The 27,034-nt window shown below is 59.0% G+C and overlaps 1 protein-coding gene and 1 long non-coding RNA gene across 2 annotated transcripts; one reads left to right on the forward strand and one right to left on the reverse strand.

The window, feature by feature from the left end:
• The first annotated feature begins 774 nt into the window (after window positions 1-774).
• LOC122457451 lies at window positions 775-26,444 on the forward strand. Its single transcript, XR_006276974.1, has 3 exons — window positions 775-786; window positions 19,035-19,044; window positions 26,299-26,444. It is a non-coding gene; the product is annotated as an uncharacterized LOC122457451 (long non-coding RNA).
• USHBP1 (USH1 protein network component harmonin binding protein 1) lies at window positions 11,579-25,539 on the reverse strand. The gene is made up of 14 exons (XM_038384492.2): window positions 24,126-25,539; window positions 21,562-21,677; window positions 20,581-20,744; window positions 19,590-19,874; window positions 18,584-18,721; window positions 17,569-17,717; window positions 16,717-16,857; window positions 16,099-16,199; window positions 15,722-15,869; window positions 14,978-15,263; window positions 14,120-14,332; window positions 13,510-13,601; window positions 13,014-13,136; window positions 11,579-12,216 (listed from the first exon to the last, which is right to left on the reverse strand). Exons 1-14 carry the CDS (start codon window positions 24,377-24,379, stop codon window positions 12,036-12,038), a joined length of 2,391 nt encoding a protein of 796 aa, XP_038240420.2. The 5' UTR covers window positions 24,380-25,539; the 3' UTR covers window positions 11,579-12,035.
• Window positions 26,445-27,034: the final 590 nt, after the last annotated feature.

Raw genomic sequence — 27,034 nt, forward strand, 5'->3', positions numbered from 1 at the left:
ACACCTGTCAGGAATGGTCTACTTAGTCCTGCCTTGAGTGCAGGGGACTGGACTAGATGCCCTCTCGAGGTCACTTCAAGTTCTATGATTATTTAAGATCTCATGATTCGTAAACCAATCTCCTGATTTTTGCAGGACTTACCACCTGATTTTTGATCGTCCAGTGATGGCGGTGGGGGGGGGGGGGGGAAGACCCTTCATATGTTTCCTGTGGGCTGAGTCCCACAGGTCCTGAGCTAGAACAACCCTCTCTAATGTCAACAGGAAGCTGCAGATGCTGTTGCATATCAGGCATAGGGAATGCCCAGGTGGTTTCTTATCAGTTGCATTCCTGGGGCCTGATTCTCCAGGAGCCAAGGAGCTGCCAGCCAATTGCGTGCGTGTGTGCGTGTGTGCGTGGGTGCATGAGTGTGGGTGGGTACATACATGCACATGGAGGAGGATGTGTGTCATGCGTGTGTGAGTGGGTGTGTATGCACATGCAGGAGGTCAGTGTCTGTGTGGGTGGGTGTGTGTTTGCATATACACCTGTGTGAATGTGTGCGCATGGCTCTGTGTGTGTGTGTGTGTGCACATGGGTCTGTGTGTGCATGGCCCTGTGTCTCTGTGTGTGTGCGTGGGGAGAGAATTCAGCCTCCAATGCCTGCTCCCCAAGGCAACGATGCGGGGGAGGGAAGGCGCCTCCCGCCCTGGGATGGGCGCTCCCTGGCTTGGCCTCCCGGCCTAACCATTAACCCGCCGTGCCGCGCCACCCCCTCCCATTGTGCGCAGTGACCTTTGCCCCCCGTTCCTGTCAGGCTGGGGAAGGTTAACATTTGACCTTGGCGGGGCCACCCCAGACACAGGAGGGGGGAGGAGCCCCACAAAGGAAGCGCGGCCCCGTGGCCATGAGACATCTGCCAGGGCAGCCTGTGAGAACCGCGGGCACCAGAGCCAACAGGAATCGGCTTCCCCCGCAGCGGGCAGGGCCAGTGACCTCTCGTCCGCCCCGCACAACCGGGCTCAGTCTTGGGCTGCCTCCCTGCCCCAACCGTCAGAGCACACGCACGCACACACACACACACAGAGCACACGCACACACACACATAGCATGCACGTGCATACACACACAGACCATATATACACACACACACAGCATGCACACTCACAGCACACACACACAGCATACACACACACAGCATGCTCACGCGCATACACACAGCACACACACGCAGCATGCACGCACACACAGCACACGCACACACACACACTCACACTCACAGACCATATATATACACACACACAAACAGCATGCACACTCACAGCATACACACACAGGATGCACGCACACACACACACACACAGCATGCATACACACAGACACACAGCATGCACATACACACATGCACACTCACAACATACACTCACACACAGAGCATATACACACACAGAGCATACACACATACGCACACAGCATACACACACAGAGCATATACACACACCATATATGCACTCACACTCAATATACACACACAATATATATACACACAATCACAGCATGTATTCACACACACAGAGATATGCACATACAGCATATATACACTCACAAGGACAATATATATATACACACACAGAGAGAGCATACACATACATAGAGTATACATACACACACACACAGCATCTATACACACACGCAAAGACACATGACCTCACACACACACATGCAGACTCACACATAGACACTGTCTCACACACACTCACAGAGCGTGCACACAGCACAGACACAATCACACAGCACAGATCAGTCTCTCTCTCCCGTGCGCACACACACACACATACACACATACAGCCACTGTGTCACACACAGACACACATTCTCAGAGCACACACACCGTCTTTCTCACTCACACAGAGGCAGAGACACACAGACCCTGTGTCTCACACAGTCCCCCTCCCTCTCCACTCACAGCCACCAGACCCAGACATCTCCTGCTCAGAGCGTTGTCACCGTGACAGGAAAGTCCTGGGTTGAGCCAGCCTGCTAGCCCTGTGGCTAGTGCTGGGAAGAGACTTGGCTCGTTTCCCCTCATCCTGCCCCATGCTCCCTTGGCTGGTGCCAGAACCCAGTGATTGCCTCTCCCCTGTGAGGTCTGATTTCCACATCCTGTCGCTCACAGCCTGTGGCTAGTTCTTCTTCTTACTTGTGACGGTATGGGTATCACCAATGAGATCAGAGCCCCACTGTGCAGGGTGCTGCCTAGACACTTAGGGACCGACAGCCTTTGCCTCAATCCAAATAGACAGGACAAAAAGTGAGAGGAGAAACTGAGGCACAGTGAGGGGAAGTGACTTGCCCATGGTCACACCGCAGAGCCAGTAATAGAACCCAGATGTCCTGAATGATCCCTCATCCCATGCCCCATCCTGCATTAGTCCCCGCTGCTGGCTCTCGGATGTCTCCCTCCCCTCGCACATCCCGCAGCACAGAAGGGGTTAAGGCTCTTTAGTGGCATTAAAACTTTGCAGCTACACAAGCTAGTTGGCGGCTGTGGGGTCCTGAAGGGAGAAAGGCTGCGGAGAGGGGCATGGTGGATGTGACGGGCATTGGCGGGGCTCCCCATAGACCACAGAAACATCTCAAACAGGAAAATGCCCCCCCTGGCCAAATGTGTCTGCCCTTGTTTGATTGCAAGTGGACATCTCCTGGGAGGGACTGCAGCCCTGGAGGTGGTGCGGACGAGGGGTAGCTGTGGGGCGAGGGGAGGCCCAGGAGTGGAATAACTGGGGGTCGGGGGTGGATCAGGAGTGTGGATCATCAGCAGATCTGCTGCAGGAGTCAGGATTGGAATAGCAGGTGGGACTGAGGGTCCGGATTGAGGGGCATCCGCACAGTTGTGCATGGAGCCCAGGCCTGGGGGAGCAGCAGGGGGGCTGTATCTCAGGGCTGAGTGGCATTGGCAGAGCTGAGGGGGGCCGTTTGTGAAAGACCTGCATGCGGTGCCTGACTCAGCCAGCACTAGCCGCCCATACCCGAGAGCCACAGAGCCGTTCCGTTCCTCTTTTGATTTGGGATGGTGGCTGCAGGCAGAAGGACTTGAGCCCTGCTAAGGCTGCAAACACCCTGCTCTCGTTATCACACAGCCCGGGAGGAACAGAGAACGTGATGAGGCTGAAATGCTCCATGTGCACAAGGAATGACTGCCCAGAGGGGCGCCCTGGGGCAGGGGGGACACAGCAGGAGGGATTAACCCTCCTTATCCCAACCCAACTATGTCCATGTGGGTCCCCTCTAGGGTGGAAAGCCCCCGTGCTAAGGGTGCAGGGAAGTGGTGCCTTTCCAGCTGAAGATATCCAAGCGCTTTGCAGACGTCACTGACTTCAGCTTCCCAACCCCCCACTGTACAGATGGAGAAACTGAAGCATGAAAACACTCACCTAAGGACAGCAGCTGCCTGATCCTAGACAGCTTCACTCCCACCCTGCACCTGAACCACAAGGCCATGCTCAGGGGCCCCAGTAACAACCCAGCTAAACTTGATGTGGTGTTATAGGGACATGGACACTGGAGCTGCTTACAAATCATTAACACACACACACACACCCCTCCACCTCCCTGAGCTGGTGCACGCGCACACACACACACACACACACAAAACCTCCCCAAGCATATGCATACACACGCCCCCTCTGCACCACCTCAAGCTGGCCAAACTTGCTTGGTTCCAGGGTTTGGTTGCCAATTCAGAAATGCCCCCAGCCAGGTTCTCCAGAGGAGCAACCCGCCAGGCAGGCCCCCCCGGGGAGCCAGGGGAACCTCGTAGGTGGACAAGGTGCAGGATTCTGTGGTGTGGAGCTGAAACGCCAGCAGAGGTCGGGCTGAGTTCTGCTTGGAGCTTTCCGGCCTGTTGGAAACTGGAAATCAAAGTGAAACCGCCCACTGGAGCAGTGCATGCCTTGGCCAGAACCCCCCTCCCTCCCAAACACAAGGTCCCAGGACTCCGGCACACCGTCCACACCTAGCACTGACTGGGACCACCAGCTTGTTTGGCAGAGGCCATTCAATTCAGTGACTTCTACTCATGCCCTGCCTGGGTTGGATGTGAACCACTAATGCCCTGTCATGGGAGAGCGAGGCCCCTGCACCCCAGAAGCAATAGGCTCTCGTGCCCAATTGGTACACTGAATTGGTCCCCACAGAGACCGAGGGCCTGAGTCTCAGCTCTCAGCTCTCCTGCATGGGGCTTTGCACTCCCTCTGTTCTGGGGCTGTGCAGGGCCCTGCTGGCCTCTGGTATAAACTGGAGCAGCCTCGGGGCTGCTCTATCTTATGCAGTGTTCACCATAGCCCACTATGGGTGCTGGGATACAGAAAACCACTATAGCACAGTGCTCTCCCCTCACTCCATCCCCCCCAGTGCCGGGGGGACACCCCAGTTCCACACTCACTGCGGAGGCCCCCGGTGCTGGGGAAATCCTCAAGGGGCTATGCCCACCCTTTTACACTGCCAAAGAAGCCTGAGCATCATGAGAACCAGTCCCCTAGACCAGATGGACAAGGCGAGACAGACAGATACCCAGCAGGGGCAAGGGGGGATCTACCAGCGTGGTTTTCACTGTATGGATGGATGCCCAGGGGCGTCATGGGAGGAACGTGCTATGGATGCTGAGCTCTCACCGCTCCCTGCCCCCCACATGCACGGCCTCACCTGCCCAGGTGCTGCACACCTGTGGCTCCGCTGGCAAGGCTCCAGGGTTAATCTTGGAACAAAGCAACCTGCCTGGATGATGCAAGGAGCCCAGACAGGGAAGGAAACCTGCTCAAATCCCCCTTTGGCTTGTCTTCAGCGGGCCCAGAACCCTCCCCCCTGCTTCAACTGCCTGGGCGCTGCTGGATTTCCCGCAGTGATCGCCCTTGGAGCCTCTGCCACACAGGGAGGGGTGCTGGGTACCCCAGGGGTTCCCTGCCCTGGATTCTTCGGGGGGGTTGTTGTGTCAGGTGCTGGGTGAGCGGTGCGGAGAAGCTCTAGCTCACTGCTAAGCTCTGCATACTGTGATTTTTTCACAGGCACCCTAGGTCTCAGACACAGGAAAGCCTAGCAGGCTGGCAGGGCTGTGCCCAGTGCTCCCCAGCCCTGTTTGGCCCTGGCTGTCACCCCATTCCTGTCCACAGTGACTTTCCTGAACCTGCCTGTCGAGCAGGCCAAGACAGGACTCGTGGGACCTCGGCTCTCCTCTTGTCCCACGGTTCCTACAGCTCCTGGCGCTGTTCATCGGGCCCAGCCACAAGGGGAACCAGGTCAGTACCTGGATGGGAGAACACTTGGGGCCAGAGTGAGGCACAGCACCCCAGGGATGCCCCCAGTGCAGAGGACCTGGAGCCAGGAGCACTCCATGGCCAGGAGGGGCTGTGACCGGGGCTGTTCCCCAGCGACTGCAAGGCCCATAGGGCAGCCAGAATGCTAGTCCTAACCCCCACCCAGGGCCTATCAGGCCCTCAGCCACCCCCGGGTAGGGGATTCGGGGTCTATGGGAACCAGCTGCTGCTGGCAATTCACAAGGGGGCATGACCAGGACCCAGCATGGTGCTGCTCCATCCTGTTGGGTTAAACTGCTCCTGCCTCCCACCCAGAGGTGGCTGCATTGCAGTGGCCAGGGAACGGGGCTTCCCCTAAGGATAACAAGCTGCCTTTGCATCGTTCACACGGGGGAGGAGAGGCCGGCCATGCTCGTGTCAGCAAAGGGCCTTGGGTGGGAGGTGAGGCGCGGGTTCTGCACAAGCTATTCCCTCCCGCGCTCGCCCTGAAAACAGGCCAGAACAGAGAGGGGGCTTGAAAACCACGGCAGCAGCCCCGGCCCTTTGTTTTCGCTCTCGCTGAAGCTTGACCCCGGCTCAGGCTCACAAAGCTCCGAGGTCCCCATCTGAATGTGAAATGGGGCCTGAGCAAAGAGCACTGCCCTTCAACCCGTGGGTCAGCCTGTCCAAGGGCCGGCCCCTGGGAAAGCTCTGCCTCGGGGAGGGGGCGGATTCCACACCAGGCCAGTCGCAGGGGGAGAGACAAGAAAGAGAAGGGGGCGGCGGGGGGGGGGGGGCGACATCGGCGGCTCCCACGCACTGGCCGCAGCTGAGACAAGCCATCAGCCCACATGTGCTGGGGGCTGCAGGCCTGCTCCATTTTTCCACGTTTCCAGGCGTCCCCGTCCAGCGTGTGGGGAAAGTCCCTTCTCCGGGGACATGGGCAATGGGAGCCTACTTGGCACAGATGAAACCTGGCCTGTGGCTGGTTTTAGTGCTGTTACATTATCTATGGTCCTTACTGTGACGTCCATCACCATAGGGACTGGGCCCCTGACAATTCCTAAGGTAGCTATCCCCCAACACCCTGTTGTAAGCTCTGTGGGGCAGGGACCATCTCTTTGTTCTGTGTTTGTACAGCGCCTAGCGCAGCGAGAATCAGGGCTCTAACGTGCTACCATAACACACCTCAGAAGAATCATATCACCCCCCTTTGACAGATGGGAACTGAGCCAGTAAGTGACTCAACCCAGGCGTCCGTGGAGGGGCATGGAATTGAACCTGGGTTGCCAGCTAGCGTCCTAACCATTACACCATCCTAAGGTCATGCTTCCCTTGGGAGTGGCTCCAGCCCTCGGCCCTCCTCCCGGCGCAGTTGGCACAGGGGTTTCCCTGCCTTTGGGCTCGAATCCCACTGGCTTTGCTCAGGAAAACTCTCCTGTGCTTGGCCTTGGGGGAATTGAGTGCACATGGGCCAGGCCCATAGATATTCATCTTTCATGAAACCTACATGGATGTCACATTCTTTGCATGGGATTAGGCTGTTGGGAACCGAAACCATGGCGAGTGCTTGAGACAACAGGCCACTGGGATGGGGCTAATCAGACGCAGTGTTGTGATCTCTCGTGATCTTATCGTGAGTCTCGTGAGATTTGGTGCTTTTTGCAAAGCCCCAGCTCCTGGAGTCCTGTGATTCATGTGAGATTCTCGGCTTTCATTTCAACTAGTGCCCCCGGCCCTGAAGTCTGAGGGAAAAGCTGGTGAATGAAAACCTAGGGGCTCAAAAGTAAGAGCTGGTCGGAACGTTTTCAACAAAATGTGTTTTCCTCAGAAAACCCCCTCGCCTCCGAGTCTGAACGCTCTGTGGTTGTTGACAATATTTTCAACAGAAAGGTTCCCGCGTCCCTGGTGGACTCCCCGCTCGGTTCCAGAACGAGATCCGACCTGCAAACCTGGCCTTGTACGCCGAAAAGGGACCTTCGCCAAAACCCCACTTCACAAAAACTCGCCATGTGGTTTGTTCCGATGTGACATGAAAAGAGCTTTCAAAGCCTCAGAAACCCTGCTGCCAGCGCAGCTCCAAGGCCTCAGAGCCAATAAACGCAAGCCAACGGTTTTAAAATCAGGTGATTTTTGGAGTCGACTCATGACTTTTGAGGCTGGTGACCCTGCAGCCGGAGGTACCCTTGTCATCCGTTCCCATTAACCGCTTCGTTTCCAGCCACCAGACAGCACAGCTTCTTGACCTTCCACTGGGGTGTTCCCGAGAAAGACCCAGAGGTGAGGTGAGGCTGTCTTCTCCCGGCCCGGCTTGCATTTCCAGGGCAGGGCTGCTGGAGTTGGATCCTGTTACAGGGCTGGGACATACAATTGCCACGAACCTATTTCTGTGCCCGTTGGACTGGTGTCCTGTGTATTGGGTAATTAGCTCCGTGGGCTCAGCGGGATCCAGCGGTGCCTGGGCTCTGGCGTGGGAGGGGATAATTTTTCTGCAGCAATTAGCTACAAACTGAAATTGTCCTTGAAATCCATGTGACTCAAGTGCTCCTGTTTTAACTGCAGCATTTCCTTGCTGGGTCCACCCCTTCAGGGCATTTCCAGAGAAGCCTTTCTTACCTCCAGTTCCTACCCTGCCCTGGGAAGAAACACGCAGCACTTTCCTCCTGCCAGATTGCTGCTACCCAGTTCCCAGACGGTGCCCTGCAGCTCTCGCTCCCAGTGCCTTGTTGAACTCCACAGGCATCCGGACTGGGCTGCTGGGTCTCCCCGTGTATACAGCACTGCTAAACAGGCTTTTTGCTTCCAGCGGGAAGAGACCGCGGCTGGGAATGGCCCCAAGTCTCCACCGTTCTGGAATCGGCACCTGCGTACGGTTGCAGGACAATTGTGGGGAGCCTGGGGGTGGATGGGTGATGGGCTACAAGGAAAAGGACAGGGGCAGTCGCTCCAGCAAAGCAGCAAAAGGCAGTGAACTGCACCACAGCAGCTACTCCTGGAAGTGGAGACCTGTGCTGTCCTCCAGGCCCCGTAGTGGTTTGTCTGCAATGCCCTGCGGCTGAATAGCAGGGCCCGTTTCCCAGCATATGGGCAAGGTGGCAGTGCCCGTTTGCTCCCCTCCAGCTGAGGTTGCAATGCCTGTCTGTGTACATACGGATGCGGTCGGCACGACCGGCTGCACCTGCCCAGCAGAGGGTGCGTGAGCACAATGGGGCACACGTGCACTGTTTGCACCGCCTTGGAGCGCACAGCCTTTACCCCGCAGCGAGGAACACGGAACCCAGCCGATTTCCCTCGCTGCCCGCTCGCCCCGGGAGCTGCCAGCCTGACCCCGTCTCAAGTGGGTTCAACCCCCCGTAGAATCCCGCTGACCCCAGGCCTTGTGCCTCTGCCCAGCTGAGGCTACGCACCCGCTCTCGCAACTCCCCCGTTTTCACATCAAAGACCCACGACCTTGCTCAGCTGCCCCCAGCCCACCCCACCCCCCTTGCACTTTGACACTTGGCCTCCTTGGGGAAAGGCCGACAGTTGGTCGGCGCTAGGTGAATAGATAGCGCTGAGACAGTCAATTACTCCGGACAACACAGCAGCTCCTCAGCCCCTTAGCATAGACTCAGAGACCGGCAGGGCTGGATCAGCCACCGGGGTGAGTCCAGCCCCACGCCAAGGCAGGACTGAGGAACCCCAGCTTGGCCCTGACAGGCATCTGTCTAGCCTGGTCTTACAACCATCCAGTGATGGGTCCAGCGAAGCAAGGGCCAGGTGGGAGTCCACAGCCCATGCAAGCTCCAGGGCCAGCCCCAGCTCTGCTGCTCACCTCTACATGACTGGCAGCTTGGGGGCCTCACTCATGGTTCGGGACCCTGCAAGATGTCAGCTGGGTCATGCTCCAGCTGGGTCCTGAGTGCGGGGTGACACGGGGCTTCTGGAGAACGGAAGCCCCCATATAGCAACACCTCCACGTCGGCCAGGGCCAAGGCACTGAATCAGGGGCAGATTCTGCTGCCTCTCGACGCCGCGTGACTCCACTGACTGCAGTGGCTTTAAGCCTGCATGGCTGGGCCCTGGCTGCATCCTGTTCCTGGAGACCATCCCTCCTCCATCTGCACCGCCAGGGAGGCCCCCACCCGACCGAGGTCATGGCCTCGCTCCTCTCATGAATATGCATCGTGCCCTCCTGCCCACCGTCACCTCTGATCCCACTGTCGGGGTTACCAAATGTCTTCATCGGCGCCCAGGAAATATGGGGGGGGGTCTTTGTTCCCAGCAAGAATGAGTTGACCTGCTCTGCTGGAGCTTACCAGCCCAGCCACCTGTGACCCCCAAGAGCAGCTGGGGGCCTGGCGGCGGGTGGGGGACCGGAGTCATCCTCTCCAGCCAGCCCAGGTTGCGGGGGCAGGGAGGGATTGTGGCTGCAGGCTGAGTGGGTGCCGTGGGTGCATTGCAGTCCAGTTTCGAGTGGGCAGGGCGTCCCCAGCCCGCAGGCAGAGCGGTCGGGGACCTGCGTCATGCTCGATGGAGTCGGGTGTGGCCCCATGCGCTGGCAGGGAGGGTGGGGAAGGCGGCATTGCTCCTGGGCTGCCCTGGTAACGCCCAAATCTCGTCACCCTCCCGTCGAACCCGCTGCCTCCTCGCCGCAGAGGGCGAGAACCGTCTGCTCTGCAGCCCCGCTGTGCAGCAGGCCCCTTCTCGCCAGCTCTCTGCCTCCGATCGCCCTGGCCCTGGGCTCTGCGCTGCGTGCTGGGGACACAGTCAGCGTGAAGGACGCCGTGCGGATCCCAGGCCAGCGACAATGCCCCATTTCCGCTCTGGCTGCTGGGGCTGGGGAGGTGGGTTTCCTCTCTCCGCCAGACCTATCAGTCCTGGGTGCAGTCAGGGCAGCGAGTGACGGATCACTCAGGCGCTGGTGCAATGCAGGGGCAGGCAGGGCAGCCGCTCCCACGGCTCAGCGTCAATGAAGGGCCTGTTAGAAAGCGCAGCACAGAGTGGGGGTCAGGCCGAAGGAGGGCTTGCTTTGAGCAGCAGTGGGTCCAAGGCAATCGGCTGCCCCAAGCCAGGCAGCGCACCTGGCTCGGGGCTGGTATTAAACAGGCCAGGCATACGTCAATTCCCTGGCCTCTATAGAGAACACTGCTGCTCTAGCGCGGTGAGCACTCTGATAAATGGATCAAAAGGGTTCCCTGCTTCCACCCCCCCTCCCCAAGCTGCTATTCACATGACTCCACTCCACATATTTTTCGAGGCTGCCCACAGCTTGGGAGAACTTGTTTTTTCCTCCTCCCTTTCTGCACTGGCCGGATCATGCTAGTGGCTCTTTCCACAATCCGACTAGCACGTCCCACCCTTCCTATGGACCATGGGAGAGAGACAGTGCCTGGGGCAGAGCTGAGGGAGATGCTGCTCTGCTCACGAGCCCCTGCCTGACCTGCTCAGTGCTGGCTGGGAGCTCACTGTGCAGGTTGGAGCTCGCCATGCCCGAAGGCGACTGCAGACGACAGAGCCACTGCGGGCTAAAACCTCTTGGCCCAGCACTGAACGGGAGATGAACTGGGGGGATTGGCCCTAGATTCCTCCTCAGCTCTGGGCCTCGACAAGGTCTTGTGGCAGAGAGTTCCACAGGATAAGCGTGCATGATGTAAAACAGCTAGATCAGTTACTAAAAGCAGCTGAGTTCAGCGAGGGCCTCCCCTCTATGCTGCTCTGTCTGAGGCTACAAGAACGTGCTCCTTTGGGAAGTGGGTTGCTCGGGCTGCACTTGGCTTTGAGGCTACCCCAGTCGATTTGCGTTGCGGGGTTTCCCCAGGGCAGAGAAGCTCCATGTTTGTGTGCAGAGGCGCCCTCCGCTGGCTCTTTGCTGGCACTGCAGGTCTGTGCTGGGAAAGGTGTGAATGCGGAAAGTGCCCAGCTCCATTCAGAGAGGGTCAGAACTTGCTTATTCTGGCTCCCTCCAGGCGAAACACCCCGGCCAGAAAGGCAGCAGCTTTCCTGTTCCCATTCCCACCCCCTGCTATCCCTAGGAGAGGCCCAGGGGAAAAGAGCTGTGTATTTTCTTACAGAAGGGACTGGAATCCCGCAACCCCTTGTCTCTAACATTGTCCAGAACAGAGGATGGTGATTTCCAGGACCCGCGTTAAGGATGAAGCTGGAGAATCTGCCATGCCTGGCGTCCCCCTGGGCAGCTGGGGGAGCAGAAGCAGAAGACTTGAGAGGGAAAATTTATGGAAGTCTGTAACAGAGGACGTGCAAAGAGCAGCCAGGCTAGACCCAGACAGCTCAGCCTTGTCCGTGCCCTCGGGGATGCCAGAAGGCATAGGGAAGAGTCCCATTTGGACTGGAGATCTCTTTATTGAGTGATTTCCTCTCCACCCAAATGCCACAGCCCCTGGGCCCAGCATGGACTAAAACCAGACCCAATTCATCTGTATAACCCTCTGCTATTAACCCCTTCCTGCTCAGCGCCAAGAATAAACCTCCCAAGCGCTAACCTCCCCTCAACGCTTGGTCCAGTGGCAGCAGCAGCAGCTCTCTGTCAGTGGGAAACCAGGACAGGTTGGGGGGCATCAGCACAGCTGTGTGTGTGGAGCCCAGGGCTGGGCTAGCAGGGAGCTGTGGGGTGTGATTTATGAACAATAAACTCAATGAACAGAAGACCCCCTGCTCCCAGCTCCCCATGGATTGGAGAGGTGACTCTGGGCCCTGTCAGCTGGTCACCCCTGCACACCAATAGGAGGGAATTGGCCACCTTCACTCCCCACCGTGGCTCTGCCCTAGATGCAGGTCTCGCTGCCGGCCACGGCCACGCGCCGCTCTTCCAGCCTTTGCAGAGCCTGTGTGAGCGAGCGCAGCTGCTCCGCGTGCCGCTCGCCCATCGCACCCATCTGGGCCTCCAGCCTCTGCAGCTGAGCCTCCTGCTTCCTCCTGGCATTCCTGTAGGCCAGCACCAGGGCGCTGCGGAGAGAGGTGGGCTCAGGAGCAGGGATTTGGCTCGTGGGACGGGGCAGGAAAGGGAAGCTGCTCCGCGATCAGCTGGGGCGGGGAGCACAGGGAGGTGCAGAGCTCAGGACAGGCTCAGGGAAGCCCCTGGGGTGTTTCTGGGCCTTAGCCAAAGTGCAGCTAAACCCCTCTGTTGGGTGCACGTTGACTGGCAATCTCACCCAAAAGGCCTGCTGCAGACAGAGGCTGCTGCCTAGGGACTAGCAGGGGGCTGGGAGCGACTCGTGGCCCTGGGGTCTACCCCTAGCCCTGGGAGGGGATTGGGGCCCAGTGGGTTAGAGCTGGGGCTGGGAGCCAGGACTCCTGGGTTCCATCCCTGGCCCTGGGAGGGGAGTGGATTAGAGCAAAGGGCTGGGAGTCAGGACTCCTGGGTTCTACCCCTGGCCCGAGGAGGGGAGTGGGGCCCAGTGGGTTAGAGCAGGGGGCTGGGAGCCAGGACTCCTGGGGTCTTTCCCCAGCTGTTTTGCAGACACCCTGTGCGATCTCGGCTCCATTCCCACAGAGACCTGGGCTCTGCCCTTGTCTTTACCAAGCACTCGGAGCCATTCAAATGAGGCGTCGCCAGGTTGCTGCCCTTGGACCTTTTCCCTCGGGGCGCGTTGCCCCAACTGGCTCCTGCAGACACCAGACAAAGAGCTCCCAGGCCGGGCTGCAGCCCCAGGAGAGGGGCAGGAGGGAGCCCTGGGACTGGGGCTATGTGGAGGCAGGGGTGCCGGGGCTCCCAGCAGGGCTTTGGGATTCTCCATCCCCACCTGTGAGCCTGGAAGAAGTCTCTGGTGATCCCGACACACTGGGCCTGCTGCACCCGGCTGGTCGCGCTGCAGTGCTCCAGGGAGGCCGCCAGGCCCTGGGCTTGGCCCCTCAGCTCCCTGCTCCTGCCACGGAAATGAAGGCTTGAGGGAGGATGTCACAGATCCCGTGGAGAGGGGAGGCCCACTACCTCGCACACTGAGACTGGATTTCCCTCTGCCCCCTCCCCTGGGATGGGATCCCCCTACTCCAAAAGCATGGACCTTTCCCCTCCCCCCAGCCGCTGGCTGAGTCTCCAGCCGTGGGGCACTGCACTGCGCCCAAGATCTTTCCACTCTGGGCCCCCCAGCTGGGCAGGGGCCCCAATTCCTCCACCCAGCCTGTGGCCCCTGTGCAGTCACTGATGCTGCCAGGGCTGGGAGGGGGGCGGCGGGGACATGGGGCACCAGCAGATGGGTGGAGGGAGGGGCTCTCCACGGAGGGAGAGAGGGTGCTCACCGGGCCAGCGCCCCAACCAGCTCCAGCATCATCGTCTCCCGATCCAGGGCAGCCTGGGATCTAGCAGCTTCTGCCTCCCGTCTCCCAACGTCCTGGAGAAACCCAAGAACATCCCCTAAGCTCCCCCTTCACCATGCAGCAGCTGCTGGGACGGGGCCCAGGGGCACCTGACAAACCCAGCTCACAACCTCTCTGTCAGCTGGGCTCAGAACCCGCCAGTGCCCCACTCCCGGGAGGGACATCGGGGTCACAACGGCCTCTCGGCTCCTTGTGAACCCGGCAGAGGCGCTGATTCTCACCTGGATCCCCCTTGCGGGACCCCCCACCATCTCCCCCTGGCGGGGCAGATCCCCCACTCCGTGGGGCCATTTACACCAGTGCACAATGGATGTGAAATGCCCCGGTCAGGGGCCGAGCTGCTCTCCCTTTGGGGTCCATGGCTGCCTCATGGGCCAGGCCCCAGGGAGTTTCCCTTTTGTTCCTGCGTTCCCCTGACCCCGACCACCTCCAGGTACACCCCTCTTCCTCGGGGTCCAGTTGGCCGCGCCTCGGGGCCCCACTGCCCTGCTGTGTCTGCAGGCGGGCGGGCGGCCTCCAGCTCCTGACGTACCCCGAGGCAGCTGCTGCAGCTGGTGCTGTCTCCACTGCTGCTGCTCCCGGAGCTGGGGCACCGGCCCCGCTGCCCATCCAGCTCCCCCTGCAGGTGCTCGATGAGCAGCAGGTGGGCGGACTCCTGCGGCCGGTGCGTGTAGGTGCAGAGCTCCAGGCCTCGCGTCTCCTTCTCCGCCAGGTGCAGCTGGGTCTTCAGATCCGCCATTGACTCCTGGGGCCAGAGGGAGGCGCCGTCAGGGAGGCAGAAGCAAGCGGCTGGGCCTGGGCCACGGCGGGTTCCGGCTCCCAAGGCCTGGCCCCTCCGGCCCGAGCTAAACGCAGGGTCCCCAATAGCTGAAGCAGATCTCCCAGCTCGTGTCCCTCTGTGGGGGGACAATCCCACCACTAGAGGCCTGCATGCCCCGTGTGTTGTGCTCCCCCCGGCCCCTCGCCCCACCCTCCGGGCTCCCGTTATGGCCTGCTCAGCAGTTACCCCATTAATAATATTTCACAAATGCTAACCAAGCCTCGCCGATCTCTGGGTCCCTGATATACAGCAAGGGAAACTGAGGCACAGTGTGGGAGACGTGAATTGCCCAAGATCACCCAGCAGGTCTGTGGCAGAGCCAGAAATAGAACCCCGGAGTCCTCACACACACACACACACACACAAACACACACACACATTCTAGCCGCTAGACCTCTCTCCCCTCACAAAGCCAAAAACAAATCCCAGAAGTCCATCAACCCCCCACCCCGACCTGGCTCTAATCACTAAACCACACTCCCCTCCCAGAGCCACGAACAGAACCCCGGAGTCCTGGCTCCCCGCCCTGCACTCTGGCCGCTAGCCTAGGCCATCCTGCCCCGTGCCTACCCTGATGGCCACTAAGTCGTGCAGCAGCTGTGGCTTCTCCATCTTTGGCCTTGGTGTCTCCCTGGGCAGGACCCCGCCTGCGACCCTGATGGCCTCGTCCAGCTTGGCCTTGATGGCGTCGTCGTTACTCTGGATCACGGCACCGGCAGAACCTGGCGCGGCCTGGCAGCCCAGCTCCAGCAGGGAGACCTCCACCGAGGCCTGCTCCGCCCGCAGCCGCCGGATGTACTCGTGCAGAATCCCCTCCTCCGTCCCTCTGGGCCCCAGGGCCCCGGGGCCGGGGGCGCTGCTGGGACGGAGAGGTGTCGGGAGCAGGCTGGGAGAAGGGGGGAAGGGCCCAACAGACCTTGGACCTGGGTTGGGGGCTCAGGGTCCCATTCCCAGAATGGGGGGGACTCGGGGGCTCACAGTGCCATCCCCTGGGGTAGGAGGCTGACGGTTCCATTCCCTGGGACTGGGGCGTGCTCAGGGTCCCATCCCATTGGGTGGGGGGGAGCTCTGGGACTCAGGGTCCCATCTCCGACTCCTGGGGTTGGAGGCTGCTGGTCTCATCCCCCGAGACTGGGGCCAAGGGGTCCCATCCCCCTGGATGTGGTGGGGGGGAGGATCCAGGGCTCAAGGTCCCATCCCCCCGGACTGGGGGCTTGGGTCCCATCCCTCAGGGCTCAGATCAGAGTCTTGGGGCCCCTCTCAGAAGCCCACAGCCCCACTCTCTTGACAACCCTCCCATAGGAGCTCTGCTACCTTTCCCATCCATGGGTCCCGGCCCCATCCTGCCCCGACTCGGCCTCATCGCCCTCAGGCTCCGCTCTCCCCAGGAACCTCCTGGCCTCATCCAGCACAGCCCCCATCCTGCCGCCGGGGCTGTCGGGGGCGTGCGCCCCGGGCTCTCCTAGAGTAGGGAACAAACTCATGCTGGTGCGTCCTCTGCCGGCAGGGCCCCCCGCTCCTGGCAGGGTTGGAGCCCGGGGCAGAGCCGGGCACATGGCAGCTGGTTCCCCCCTCACCCCTGGGGGCGCCGTGGAGCAATGGGCTCCCTCACTGACCCCTGAGCTGCCAACCCCACAGCGAGGGGCGTTTGGTGGCTGCGGGGTCAGAGGGGACCAGCTGCAAGGACTCACCTTTGTCCAGGGAACCTCCCTCCTCCAGGGGCTCCAGCCAGGGACCCAGCTTCACCCCAGCCAGGGACAGCAGCACCTCGTAGGCCTCCACGCAGCGCTCACTGCTGGGCCGAGCACAGAGAGCAGCCTGAGAGCTGGCGGGGCCCCCAGCCCCTTGTAACCCATCCTGAGCCCCTCAGCCCCTCACGCCCCCTCCTGAGCCCCCCAGGCCCTTGCACCCCCTCCTGAGCCCCCCACAGCCCTTCACGCCCCATCCTGAGCTCCCAGCCCCTCGCACCTCCTCCTGAGCCCCCCAGGCTCTCGCATCCCCTCCTGAGCCCCCCACAGCCCCTCGCACCCCCTCCTGAGCCCCCCAGGCTCTCGCACACCCTCCTGAGCTCCCCCCAGCCCCTTGCATCCCCTCCTGAGCCCCCACAACCTCTCACACGCTGTCCTGAGCCCCCCAGCCCCTTGTGCCCCCTTCCTGAGTCCCCCCAACACCTCCCACCCCCTCCCACTTCCTGGAGCCCCTTATGCCCCTGCCCCTCCCACACAGTCCATTCCCCCTCCCGGCCCAGCTCGGCTCCTCTCTCCCCATGGGGGGAATCCCGGAGCAGGTCCCGGGGCCGGGCCTCTCACCTGTACTGCGCAGCCAGGTGCAGGGCCATGCTGTTGGACTCGTGCTGCCCCAGCAGCATGCTGAGCCTCTCCGAGTGGCCCTTCCACTCCTGCAGCGTCCCCGAGAGCAGCTGGTTCAGGCCTTTGAGCTGCTCAATGCACCTGGGGCGGGAGGCGCAGCGCTGAGAATCCAGCCGTGACCCGCACCAAGGGGATCGGACTGGACGGGGCAGGGCTGGCTCCCCAGGGAGCCCAGAGAAGGGCCGGTTTATAACCCACCTGGCTCTTCTGCATCCCCGAGCGATGCCAGACCAATACACCTCCCGTCCTATCCACACATCCTCCTCCCACAGGGACCCTCGCCACCCATCAATGCAGCTCTGGAACCAGCCCCAGGGGGTGCCACTGGACACCCTGCAGCCCTCCCCAGCCCGGAAATTCAGCCCAGGACTCCCCCTTCACTCCAGGAGGGGGATGTGCCAAATACTAGGGCCATGGCGGCATTTCATTGTCACCATCCTCGACGGGAAGGTGTTGCCCATTAGAGCTTTGGATGTGAGAGTCTGAAACTGTATTGTCTAGTGCTTAATGTAGGGGACTGGGTGTCAGGACTCCTGGGTTCTATTCCCGGCTTTGGGAGGGAAATGGGGTCCAGCATTTAGTGCAGGGGAGGGGGAGTCAGGACTCCTGGGTTCTATTCCTGGCTCTTCTATTCCAGGCTTCCTGAGTGTCTTTGGGTGAGTCACTTCCCCTTTCTGTTCCTCAGTTTCCCCTGTCTGTTCCTGGGGGATGATCACACTCATTGGTGGGGAGGGGCCAGGTGCGTGGCTGCCCTGTCAATGAGTAAAGTACTTGGCGAGCTTCTGCCCTCACCCTCGCAGCTGCTGTGTCCGGGCTTCCCACTCCCTGACGTGGCTCTCCGACGCTGCGGGGCGGTGCTGGGGGAACAGGCGGCAGAGGTGCTGGGTGCTGGAGCAGCTCTGAAGGCATCGGATCAGGCTCTGGGCCGCAGCAACTGGGTCCTGCAGAGGGCGCCAGCAGGGATCATAGAATCATAGAATATCAGGGTTGGAAGGGACCTCAGGAGATCATCTAGTCCAACCCCCTGCTCAAAGCAGGCACAATGGCCAATTTTTGCCCCAGATCCCTAAATGGCCCCCTCAAGGATTGAACTCACAACCCTGGGTTTTGCAGGCCAATGCTCAAAGCACTGAGCTATCCCTCCCCCCAATGACAAACCCAGGAATGAGTCTGTGCCTGGCAGAGGCTGTGGGTGGATGTAAGGACACCCTGCAGGACGGCGACAGGCCTGGGTCCCCAGGGGGCTGGGATAGGGGCACGCAGGTGACACCCGGGGGGGCATTAACAAAGCTGCGGTTAAACACCACAGCAGGATGGAGCTGCCCTGCTAGAAGCTGGTGTCACAATCCACGGCCACCTGGGACCAGTGCCCACAGCCATCAGTGGAGACTGGCCCAGCCCTCTCTCAGCTGAGCCGAAGGAGTAAATCCCCTGGCTGTGAGAAGCCAGCTGTTGTAGTCACTCTGGCCAGCCCCTGGAGGGAGACATGGTCACACGCCTGCAGCCCGTGTATTACACCCCCTTGGCTCCTTGCCTGTTGCAGGTGGTGCACACAGGGCCTGATCCAAACGTCCTGCGGTCAGCTGGGGAGTCTTTCCATCAGCTGCAGTGGGCTTTGGAGCAGGCCCGCAGCTGGCTGGCAGCTGCTCGTCCCTGTCTATGGGTCGTTCCAGGCTCTGAGCTCGGCAGCCACGTAACCCAGCGGCCTGGGGAGCTGCGGCCCGGCTGGCATGCTGACCCCCTGCAGTGAGCAGGACCTAGTGGGATGGGACGGAGAAGCAGCACTGAGACCTGGAGTTGCACTCACTTGGAACGGCCAGGGCTCCCCTTCCCTGCCGGGGCTGACGGACCCCCTGGTGCTGACAGTGTCACTGGCAGATGCTGAGGGGCTGCAGGGCTGGGACGGTGTCTCGATTCTGAGCAGTGAGTCCTGCAGCTCCTTGACCTGAGCAGAGAGTGGCACCCGTCACTCACCTCACATGGACTCAGCAAGCCATAGCAAGGGCTGACTGACAGCAGCGACCGGAGTAAACCCAGAGTAGCTCCATGGAAGTGAGGGCGGTGAGTCTGGATTGCACCCGCAGCCCAGAGGTCAGACTGATGCTGACAACACTTTCATGGCAGGGGAAGCAGCGGGATCCCCCAGGAAATTAACAAGCCGAGTCCACACAGATCCCAGACCTTGTGAAACCGAGGTCCTCGCATCCCAACACGTACACTGTGAAATCCCTCCCTCCTTCAGTGCCCCGTCACCCCAGTCACCTTCCAGTGGAATAGCTCTACAAGCTGAGCAGAACCCTGCTTCCTGGGGGGCCAAGAGCTCCATTGCCAGGGGGGTGGCCCAGCCCTTCATCTTCCGGAGGCAGGTAATGTGACTCCCATGCATTTTGCCACAAGATGAGAAATCACGGACCCAATGAATCAGGTGTGTGTGGAACAAAACGGCTACAAACACACAGGCTTCCCCACAGCTTGAGTTCTAGCTTTGTCTGCTTTGTTTACCAGGGAGCACCCTCACCACCCATGGAACTCTAGTCTACACAGCACTCAGTGACATCTACTGGCTGAATAAAATACTGCAAATAAAAAGATCACCCGTGTGGCTGTGTGCTTGGGGCAGTCAGGTTGAGACCTTCCCAAATGAGGTCCTGGCTGCTCTGCATAGACAGTGGAACATCCATTGCACTAGTCAGAAGGCCTGAACCTACCACCACTGGCCAACGTCCCTTTTCCCTCAGGGTGCAGCACTGCTGCCCTGCCCCCAGAGGTGGCTGCATGTCAGTGGCAGGGGATATCACCGCTGTCACACATACCTTTCTCTGGAGCTTCTCCCGTTCCTCCTGGAATGTTTGCAGGGTGACCTTGGACCTGCTTAGCTCCTCCTCCTTGCTCCCTAGCGCCACCCGGAGAGCCGCATTCCTCTCTGCGTATGTGGCTATTTCCTTCTTGATCCAGCTCATGTCCTCAGCTGAGAGCTCTGGGCTGGCCTCGCTCGTCTTCTCCCCTGGCGCCCTGGGTGCTGCCTTCCAGGGACAGATCCCGTTGTCCTCCGGGAGTCCCGCAAAATCCCCCAGGCCTCGTTCTACTTCTTCCAGGGTCTGGAAATGCAACACACACACACGCACCCATCCCAGTCACCCACCAAAGCTACAGTCACTGCATCATGCCAGGAGTCCAGAGCTCTCCCTGGGAATTAGGTCTGTGTAAGGCACCTGTCACCTTGGTATCTAGGCTTCATTGCATCCCCACCACCTCTGGTTCTAGGCAATTTAAACTCAAACCTCCCAGATCAGGGGATTGGCTGGCTCAGGAGGGTGGGGAATGGGACACGGGGCCTTTCTCCTCTATGGGACGCCTGCTCCAATCTGCCCCCAGGGCAGGGGAACTGGCTGGCTTGAGTGGGGGCCAGGGAATGGGGTGCCAGGCCTTTTCCATCTAGGGGGCACTGGCTCCAAATCAAGGGGCAGCCATGATGGCTGCTTGCTGGCCTCTATGGGGTATGTGCAGGTGGGTCTCGGTGCACTTCCACCTCATACACCATCACAACTGGCTGCAGCTGCCCTCCATGGGTACCCTCTGGAGAGGGGACTGGTCAGGCCCCAGAGAACCAGCTGCCCGTCCCACAGCGGGGTCTGGGCAGGACAGAGCTGGGCCCCAGTGCCAGGGCAGGTCGGAGTCGCTGCACAGAGAAGCTGCAAACCCTGCCTGTCCCAGCTGGGGGGGAGGCTGAGAACCCAGGCCAGGTGTTTGGAAGGGAGAGGGGATGGGGGCGGTTAAGAAAGGGGGGGAGGGAGGTCTGCTCACCTTGGCTATCTGGGCCCACTCCTCTCCCACCGCGCTGGGGCCACCTGCGCCCGTCTCCCCACCAGCACTGCCAAGCAGCCGAGCCTGACTCCGCCGGGAGAACACGGCATTCTCCAGAGAGGCCACAGCCTGCTGCAGATCTAGGAACACGTCGGAGCTGCCTCCTAGCAGGGGAGAGACGGGGACGAGTCGGGGGGAGGGCTGGTGGGGCTCATGCCCCTTCCATCCTCAGGGGTCTGGGCTGTATCCCAGAGGGGCTGCCGTAAAGAGGGACAGACCAGCAGGCTGTGGCTCCTCTCAGTGCACATGGGGACGGAGCTCCTGGCACCTACTGCCTGTGTGGATTTAGCAGCAGGCCCACCACTGGAGCCCAGGGCAGCAAGAGAGGTGCCCATGAGTCTGTACCACCAGGAAGCAGCTGGCAGGTTTTGCCCCTGCCATGGCATCCCTGTGTTCACCCCATTCGATCATGACAGTCCATCCTGCCTCCCCCCAGTGCCATCCCGCCTCCCCCAAGTTCCACAGGCCTGTGCACCATTGCCTCGGGCTGGCGTTGCCGTGATGCAGGTGGGCCGAGGCAACGGGGCAGCCTCACGACAGGATGAACCCGGGGGCGGCGACCCTAGTCGGGTCCATACACAATAGGCAGCCTGTGACTTCTGGGACCCAGGATCTGTCAGGAATCTGGTGAGAACGGGGCCCCTGACGAGATGAAATCCTTTCAGTGATAATAAACCTTGTCAAGAGCTCTTCCCACAGCAATCTCAAAGTGCTTGACATAGCAGGGGTGGTACCATTTTCCTCATTTCACAGCTGGGGAAACTGAGGCATGGAGGGGGGAAGTGACTTGCCCTGGGTCACTCAGCAAGCCAATGCAGAGGCAAGAATAGAACCCAGAAGACTTGGGTCTGCCCACTAGACCTTATTGCCTCCAAAAGGCATGGGATAGCTTGGGGCAGAATATAATGAACTCCCCTTTACCTTCCTCCACGCAGCCCATGGGGAACGGATGGATGGCTAAGCTCCGGGGCCTCTGCACACACCTGGGAAGGCTTGCTGTGTATTCGGAGCACTGGTCTGAATACTCATCTTCCTCTCTGCAGGAAATCAAAGCCAGAGGATGCCCGGAGAGAGAGCGGTTGACTCCACTCCCCCGGAAACATGGCAAAGGGAGCAACTGATGTGAGACAGCTGAGTTCCAGGTGCGAGTCTAGCCACCTGAAACCAGCCCTTTAAGACACCAATATTTTGCTGCCAGATTAATATTATGTCACTAAGAAACAGTGAGATCTACAACCTATCCTGAAGGACGACCCATCACTCTCACAGATCTTGGGAGACAGCCCAGTCCTTGCTTACAGACAGCCCCCCAACCTGAAGCAAATACTCACCAGCAACCACACACCACACAACAGAACCACTAACCCAGGAACCTATCCTTGCAACAAAGCCTGTTGCCAACTCTGTCCATATATCTATTCAGGGGACAGCATCATAGGGCCTAATCACATCAGCCACACTATCAGAGGCTCGTTCACCTGCGCATCTACCAATGTGATATGTGCCAGCAATGCCTCTCTGCCATGTATATTGGTCAGACTAGACAATCTCTACGTAAAAGAATGAATGGACACAAATCAGACATCAAGAATGATAACATTCAAAAACCAGTTGGAGAACACTTCAATCTCTCCGGTTACTCGATTACAGACCTGAGAGTGGCTATACTTCAACAAAAAAACTTCAAAAACAGACTCCAGAGAGAGACTGCTGAATTGGAATTAATTTGCAAACTGGATACAATTAATTTAGGCTTGAATAGAGACTGGGAGTGGATGAGTCATTACACAAAGTAAAACTATTTCTCCCCCCCACCCCGCCCCCCACTGTTCTTAGACGTTCTTGTTAACTACTGGAAATGGCTCACCTCGCTTGTCACCATGAAAGATTTTTCTCCCCCCCCCCCCCCCGCTGGTGATGGCTCATCTTAAGTGATCACGCTCCTTACAGTGTGTATGATAAAATCCATTGTTTCATGTTCTCTGTGTGTGTATATCAATCTCCCCACTGTATTTTCCACCGAATGCATCCGATGAAGAGAGCTGTAGCTCACAAAAGCTTATGCTCTAATAAATTTGTTAGTCTCTAAGGTGCCACAAGTCCTCCTGTTCTTTTTGCGAATACAGACAAACACGGCTGCTACTCTGAAAAGTGACACCTAGTGAGCACCTGGATTAATAGCAAGCCTCTGTTCCCAGAGCACGTTTAGTACAGCCTTGCAAAATTAGAATCATGGGGTTTGGTTTGGTTTGGTTTTTGTTTTGATGGGCGAGTAAAATATCAGGAGTTTTTTCATCATTATGGGACAGGAGGACAAGAAAATTGTGGAGCTGAGCCCGTAAATGTTCGTGACAATTGGACAGCCCAGGTCGAAGAGCGGGGTTGTTAGAAAGTTCCTGTCTTTTTTCCCCAGGACTGCAGGAAAAGAAGAAGAACGCAAAGTCACTGCTAGATGAAGCCAGGCAGGTCAGACCTCAGCAGCCAGTCCATAGCCTTTAAAGGAGGCCATGTGTTCAGCTAAAGAATCAGGCACAAAGATACCCTGGTGACAGGCAACGTACAAGACCCGGAATAGAATAGAATAGAATAGAATAGAATAGAATAGAATAGAACAGATGACAACTGCATTTTAAAGAGCATCTTTTCTACAAGCAGTATCCAGAACTGCTTCACAGAGTTAGCTGATCCAGAGTAGCAAAGGGACAGAGAAACTGAGGGCTACCAGCCGGAGAGGCGAGGGGCTTTCAGATGAGAATGAGAGTTTTCCCAAGGGCAAAGAAGAAGGCTCTCGCGCCCCAGTGGGGGAGCTAGGACGGACAGACAGAAAGGCAGCTATTGCTCTGAGGGAGAAGGGGAGTTGAGAGAGAGGCCAGGTCTCGGCACAGGCTGGAAGGTAATTTCGAACTGGCCCCTGGAACGAACAGAGTGGGGGAGGGTTTGAATGCGGAGTGGAAGTGGGTGTGGGAGACAGGGAGAGGCAGGACTCTCCTTGCTGGGGAGCGGGGCCGTAAGGAGGCCACAGGGCACACCATTGGCAGGGCGAGAGGAGGCGAAGGCCTGGGCGAGGATTCATGGGCAATCAGTCCCAGGCCCCGCATGGCTGTATCAACCCCAGTCCTGCACTACCAACGGAAACTGAGCCCAGAGCCATCCACAACACAGCACAGCCCTTTCCCACTCGCACTAGAGAGGGGCTCCATTAGCTGGCAGCAGTAGCGGGCTGTTGTCCTCCGTGGGGAGCAGCTGCCTGAGGGGGACGTAACACACACTTTGCGGATGAGTTACAGGAAGCCCAGCGGGCCAGAGCGCCCTGTCCTACGAAGGGCTAGAGGCGGATGTGTTTACCTCCGCCTGGCACTGCTGCTCCTTGCCACAACGCCAACAGTGTTAACTGCTTGCCCTTCAGTGCCCACCTGAAGGGGCTCCTGGTGCCCCAGGAGCTGTTGGCAGGGCCTTTCGGGGACTGTGACAAGCAGGGCAGGTACCTGCTTCTCCTCTGCTGCAGCTGCTCGGCCTTGCTGTGGAGCTGGGCGATGGTGACGAGCAGCGTGGTGACGTGCTCCTCGTAGCGCAGGATTGCCCGCTCGTCTGCCCCTGCTGCGTCGGCCTCCTCCTCCCTCTCGGAGATTGAGTCCAGCTCGCCCTGCAGAAAACACTGCCCAGAGAACCGCAGACATCTCAGGCTCCTTTCATGCCGAAGGGTCTGAGAGCCCTGTACCATGGCCCTGATTCCCTGCATCCTGTCGCTGACACCAGTGCAAAGTGCTACATTTGGATTCAGCTGTGTTTCTCAGTCACTTCGCGCTGTAAACAACAGCACCAGGGGCAGGGCCACAGAGAATCAAGCGAAGAGGGCACCCACCCACCAGTGCATTGCTAAAGCAGCCAGCTCTGGTGTGGAACGCATCAGCCAGTCTGAACTAGCCGCTTGATACAGCAATTTCTAGGACAACAGGAAGTAAAGAGTATGGTGTCCCGATGAAAGGTTTCAGGAAGACAGGAGGCCCCAAGCATGCAAAAGTCATGAACCAGTCTCCCAGTAATCCAGATACTGGTTTAAAAATCCAGAGATTTTACAAGTGAAACATTGGGGGTGGTTTATTCACCTTTCAGGTTTGGAACCTTTGGGGGGTCACATTTTCAAGCTTTTCTCCCCAGCCAAGAGGGCTGGGATTTGACTTTTTTAAAAAATTGAAGCTGAAATTCTCCCATAATCACCGGACTCCAGCAGGTGGGGCTTTATGGAGAAAAAAACAGCAAAATGACGGGAGCTGGCAAAGCCCTGTGTTGGAATGGGGCCAGGACACTAGGGGATGGGGGGTAACCCCCTGAGTCCTGCCGAGAGTGGCATAGGATCTTTAATGACCACACAGGTTCAGGATGCCTGTTTCACACCTGAGCACCCCCATCAACCCCCCACCTCTCAATGGATCATCGGCACCACTCACTCAGCGCCGTGGGCTTCGTTTGGGGGGCTCCCAGCCACCACTGGGCAAGCCCACCCCTGCTTCATGTATAAGGCCTGCCAGACTCTGCAGTGATGCAGCTACATCTCCCGCAAGCATCCTGGCTTTGGAAGCTGTACTAGGGAGATGCCACTCCTCCTGTGGGGTGAAATTCCCGCTGAGCAGAGAGGCCAGCCTGCGACCTTGGAGCATGTCAGTCCCGTTACACCCTATGCGAGGAATAAGCAGCTCCTGGTTACTCTCAGTGCCTCTGTGGCTGGTGCTTTTACAGGTCACGCCATGCCCACCTGCAACTTCCTGCCTGTGCCCCTTTGGACTGAGAGGGGCAGTGCAGCCCTCCATGGGTTGTTAGCCAGCAGGTTTGTAAACATCTCAGCCAGCACGTAACCAGGAAAGGCTGGAGCTGCTTCCTGTTTTCAGTGGGAACAATGTCCTCCCCACAGCAGGAGCGACATCAGCCCAGGGTTAGCCCACTGGTGCCTAGCGTGAGCAGGGAGCCCTCCACCCCCTGTGCCAGCGCCTCCCACTGCACACCCTGGGCATGCTGGGTACCCCGGCGCTCTTGGGAAGTACACGCTGCCCGCTCTAGGGCCTTTCCCCAGGGCCGTACAGGATCCCTGCAGTGTGAGTAGGATTTCTGGAGCTGCATGCCCATGTGATGCCGCGCTCCTCCTGCAACCCCACATGCAACTGGCTTGTGAGGAGCAGGGCTAGGTCTCCCAGTCCCACCCGTGGAGCCGCTAGCCATTCCTCCCTCCCTGAGCAGCAGAGGGGGAGAATATGCAGGCCCAGGGCTGCAGTGGCAGCTGGGCTGTGACTCTGTGGAGGGGCAAGGGCCCTACAGGGTCATAGCAGAGAGCGAAAAGATGCATCAGACTGTCCAGCCCTTCCCCATGGCAGGGCAGGGTGGAGCCCAGGCTGGTGCAGTGAGATCGAGAGCTCTGGCCATGGCTGAATCGCCCACAATGCCATGGTGGTCTGTTCCTTGGGGGCTCCTGATAGAGTCAGGCTGGGAGAGCAAGACAGGGGTCCAGGGCACCTCGTCCTTCCCCTCTGCAGAGCGAAGCACAGCCAGTCTAAATCCTGCAAGAGCAATTGCAAAGCCAAGCCAGACCCATAACCACCCCTGCCTGTAAGGCGAGGCTCCCTTGTCCAGGCCCCCCAGGAGCAAGCCACTTGCCTTCTCCATGAGGAGGAGAGGAGTCACATCTGAGGATCCGATCCCTGGGGCAGGAGGTTACAGTCACAGGAAGCAGCAGGGTCCTATTGCTTTGGTGAGAAAAGACAGGGGAGAAAATCAGGCAACGCCATTGCGTTTAGAAGCCCCCTTCTCAGCAGCTGCTCTCCAAGACCCTTGGCCTAGCGCAGCCCAGCTACCTATCAGACTGTCCCAGTGCGAGGAGAATATGGCTCTGCCAGGATCTCCCCACCGTCTGTGCTGCTTCCCGGCATCCCGGCCCATTCCCATTTCCCGATCCTGTGTATATTTCCTCTCCCTTGTAAAACTTGGCTGCAGGCTCTGTTGCCCTTTAACTCTTGCACGTCCCATAGACAGGAAGGTAGAGCTGATTCTGTCCTGCCCGTTGCCTTCGCTACAGCCGAATGAGACGTAAGCCTCTCTCTGGACACAGAGGAAAGTGTTTGAAAGATCCTGCAGGTTGGAGGGGAGCCGGGGATCGTTATAAAGTGTCCTGTATTGCTTGTGGCACTGCCTGACAAGGGGTGTGAGGTGCTCAGTCACGGAGACCAGATAAGTGTCTAGATAGAGGGCTGGGTCTGTCACATCTGAGACCAAGGGTTTGTCTGCCCCACGGAGCCTATGTCGGCAGAGCCCCCGAGTGTGGATGCAGCCTAGGCTGGCTGAAGGAGTTTTTCTGTAGGTGTAGGAAGCCCCTGTCCCCGGACAACGTTAACTACACTGACAGAGG

The sequence above is a fragment of the Dermochelys coriacea genome, chromosome 25, assembly GCF_009764565.3.
Source record: "Dermochelys coriacea isolate rDerCor1 chromosome 25, rDerCor1.pri.v4, whole genome shotgun sequence".
Classification (NCBI taxonomy): Eukaryota; Metazoa; Chordata; order Testudines; family Dermochelyidae; genus Dermochelys; species Dermochelys coriacea.

Coding starts and splice junctions, on each gene's coding strand:
- USHBP1 (XM_038384492.2), bottom strand. CDS start 24,379: ATGCAGGGAATCAGGGCCATGGTACAGGGCTCTCAGACCCTTCGGCAT. Junction 17,718..18,583: donor GGGAGCCCTGGCCGTTCCAA/GTGAGTGCAACT, acceptor CGCCCTCTGCAG/GACCCAGTTGCTGCGGCCCA. Junction 13,137..13,509: donor CTGGTTGGGGCGCTGGCCCG/GTGAGCACCCTC, acceptor TTTCCGTGGCAG/GAGCAGGGAGCTGAGGGGCC.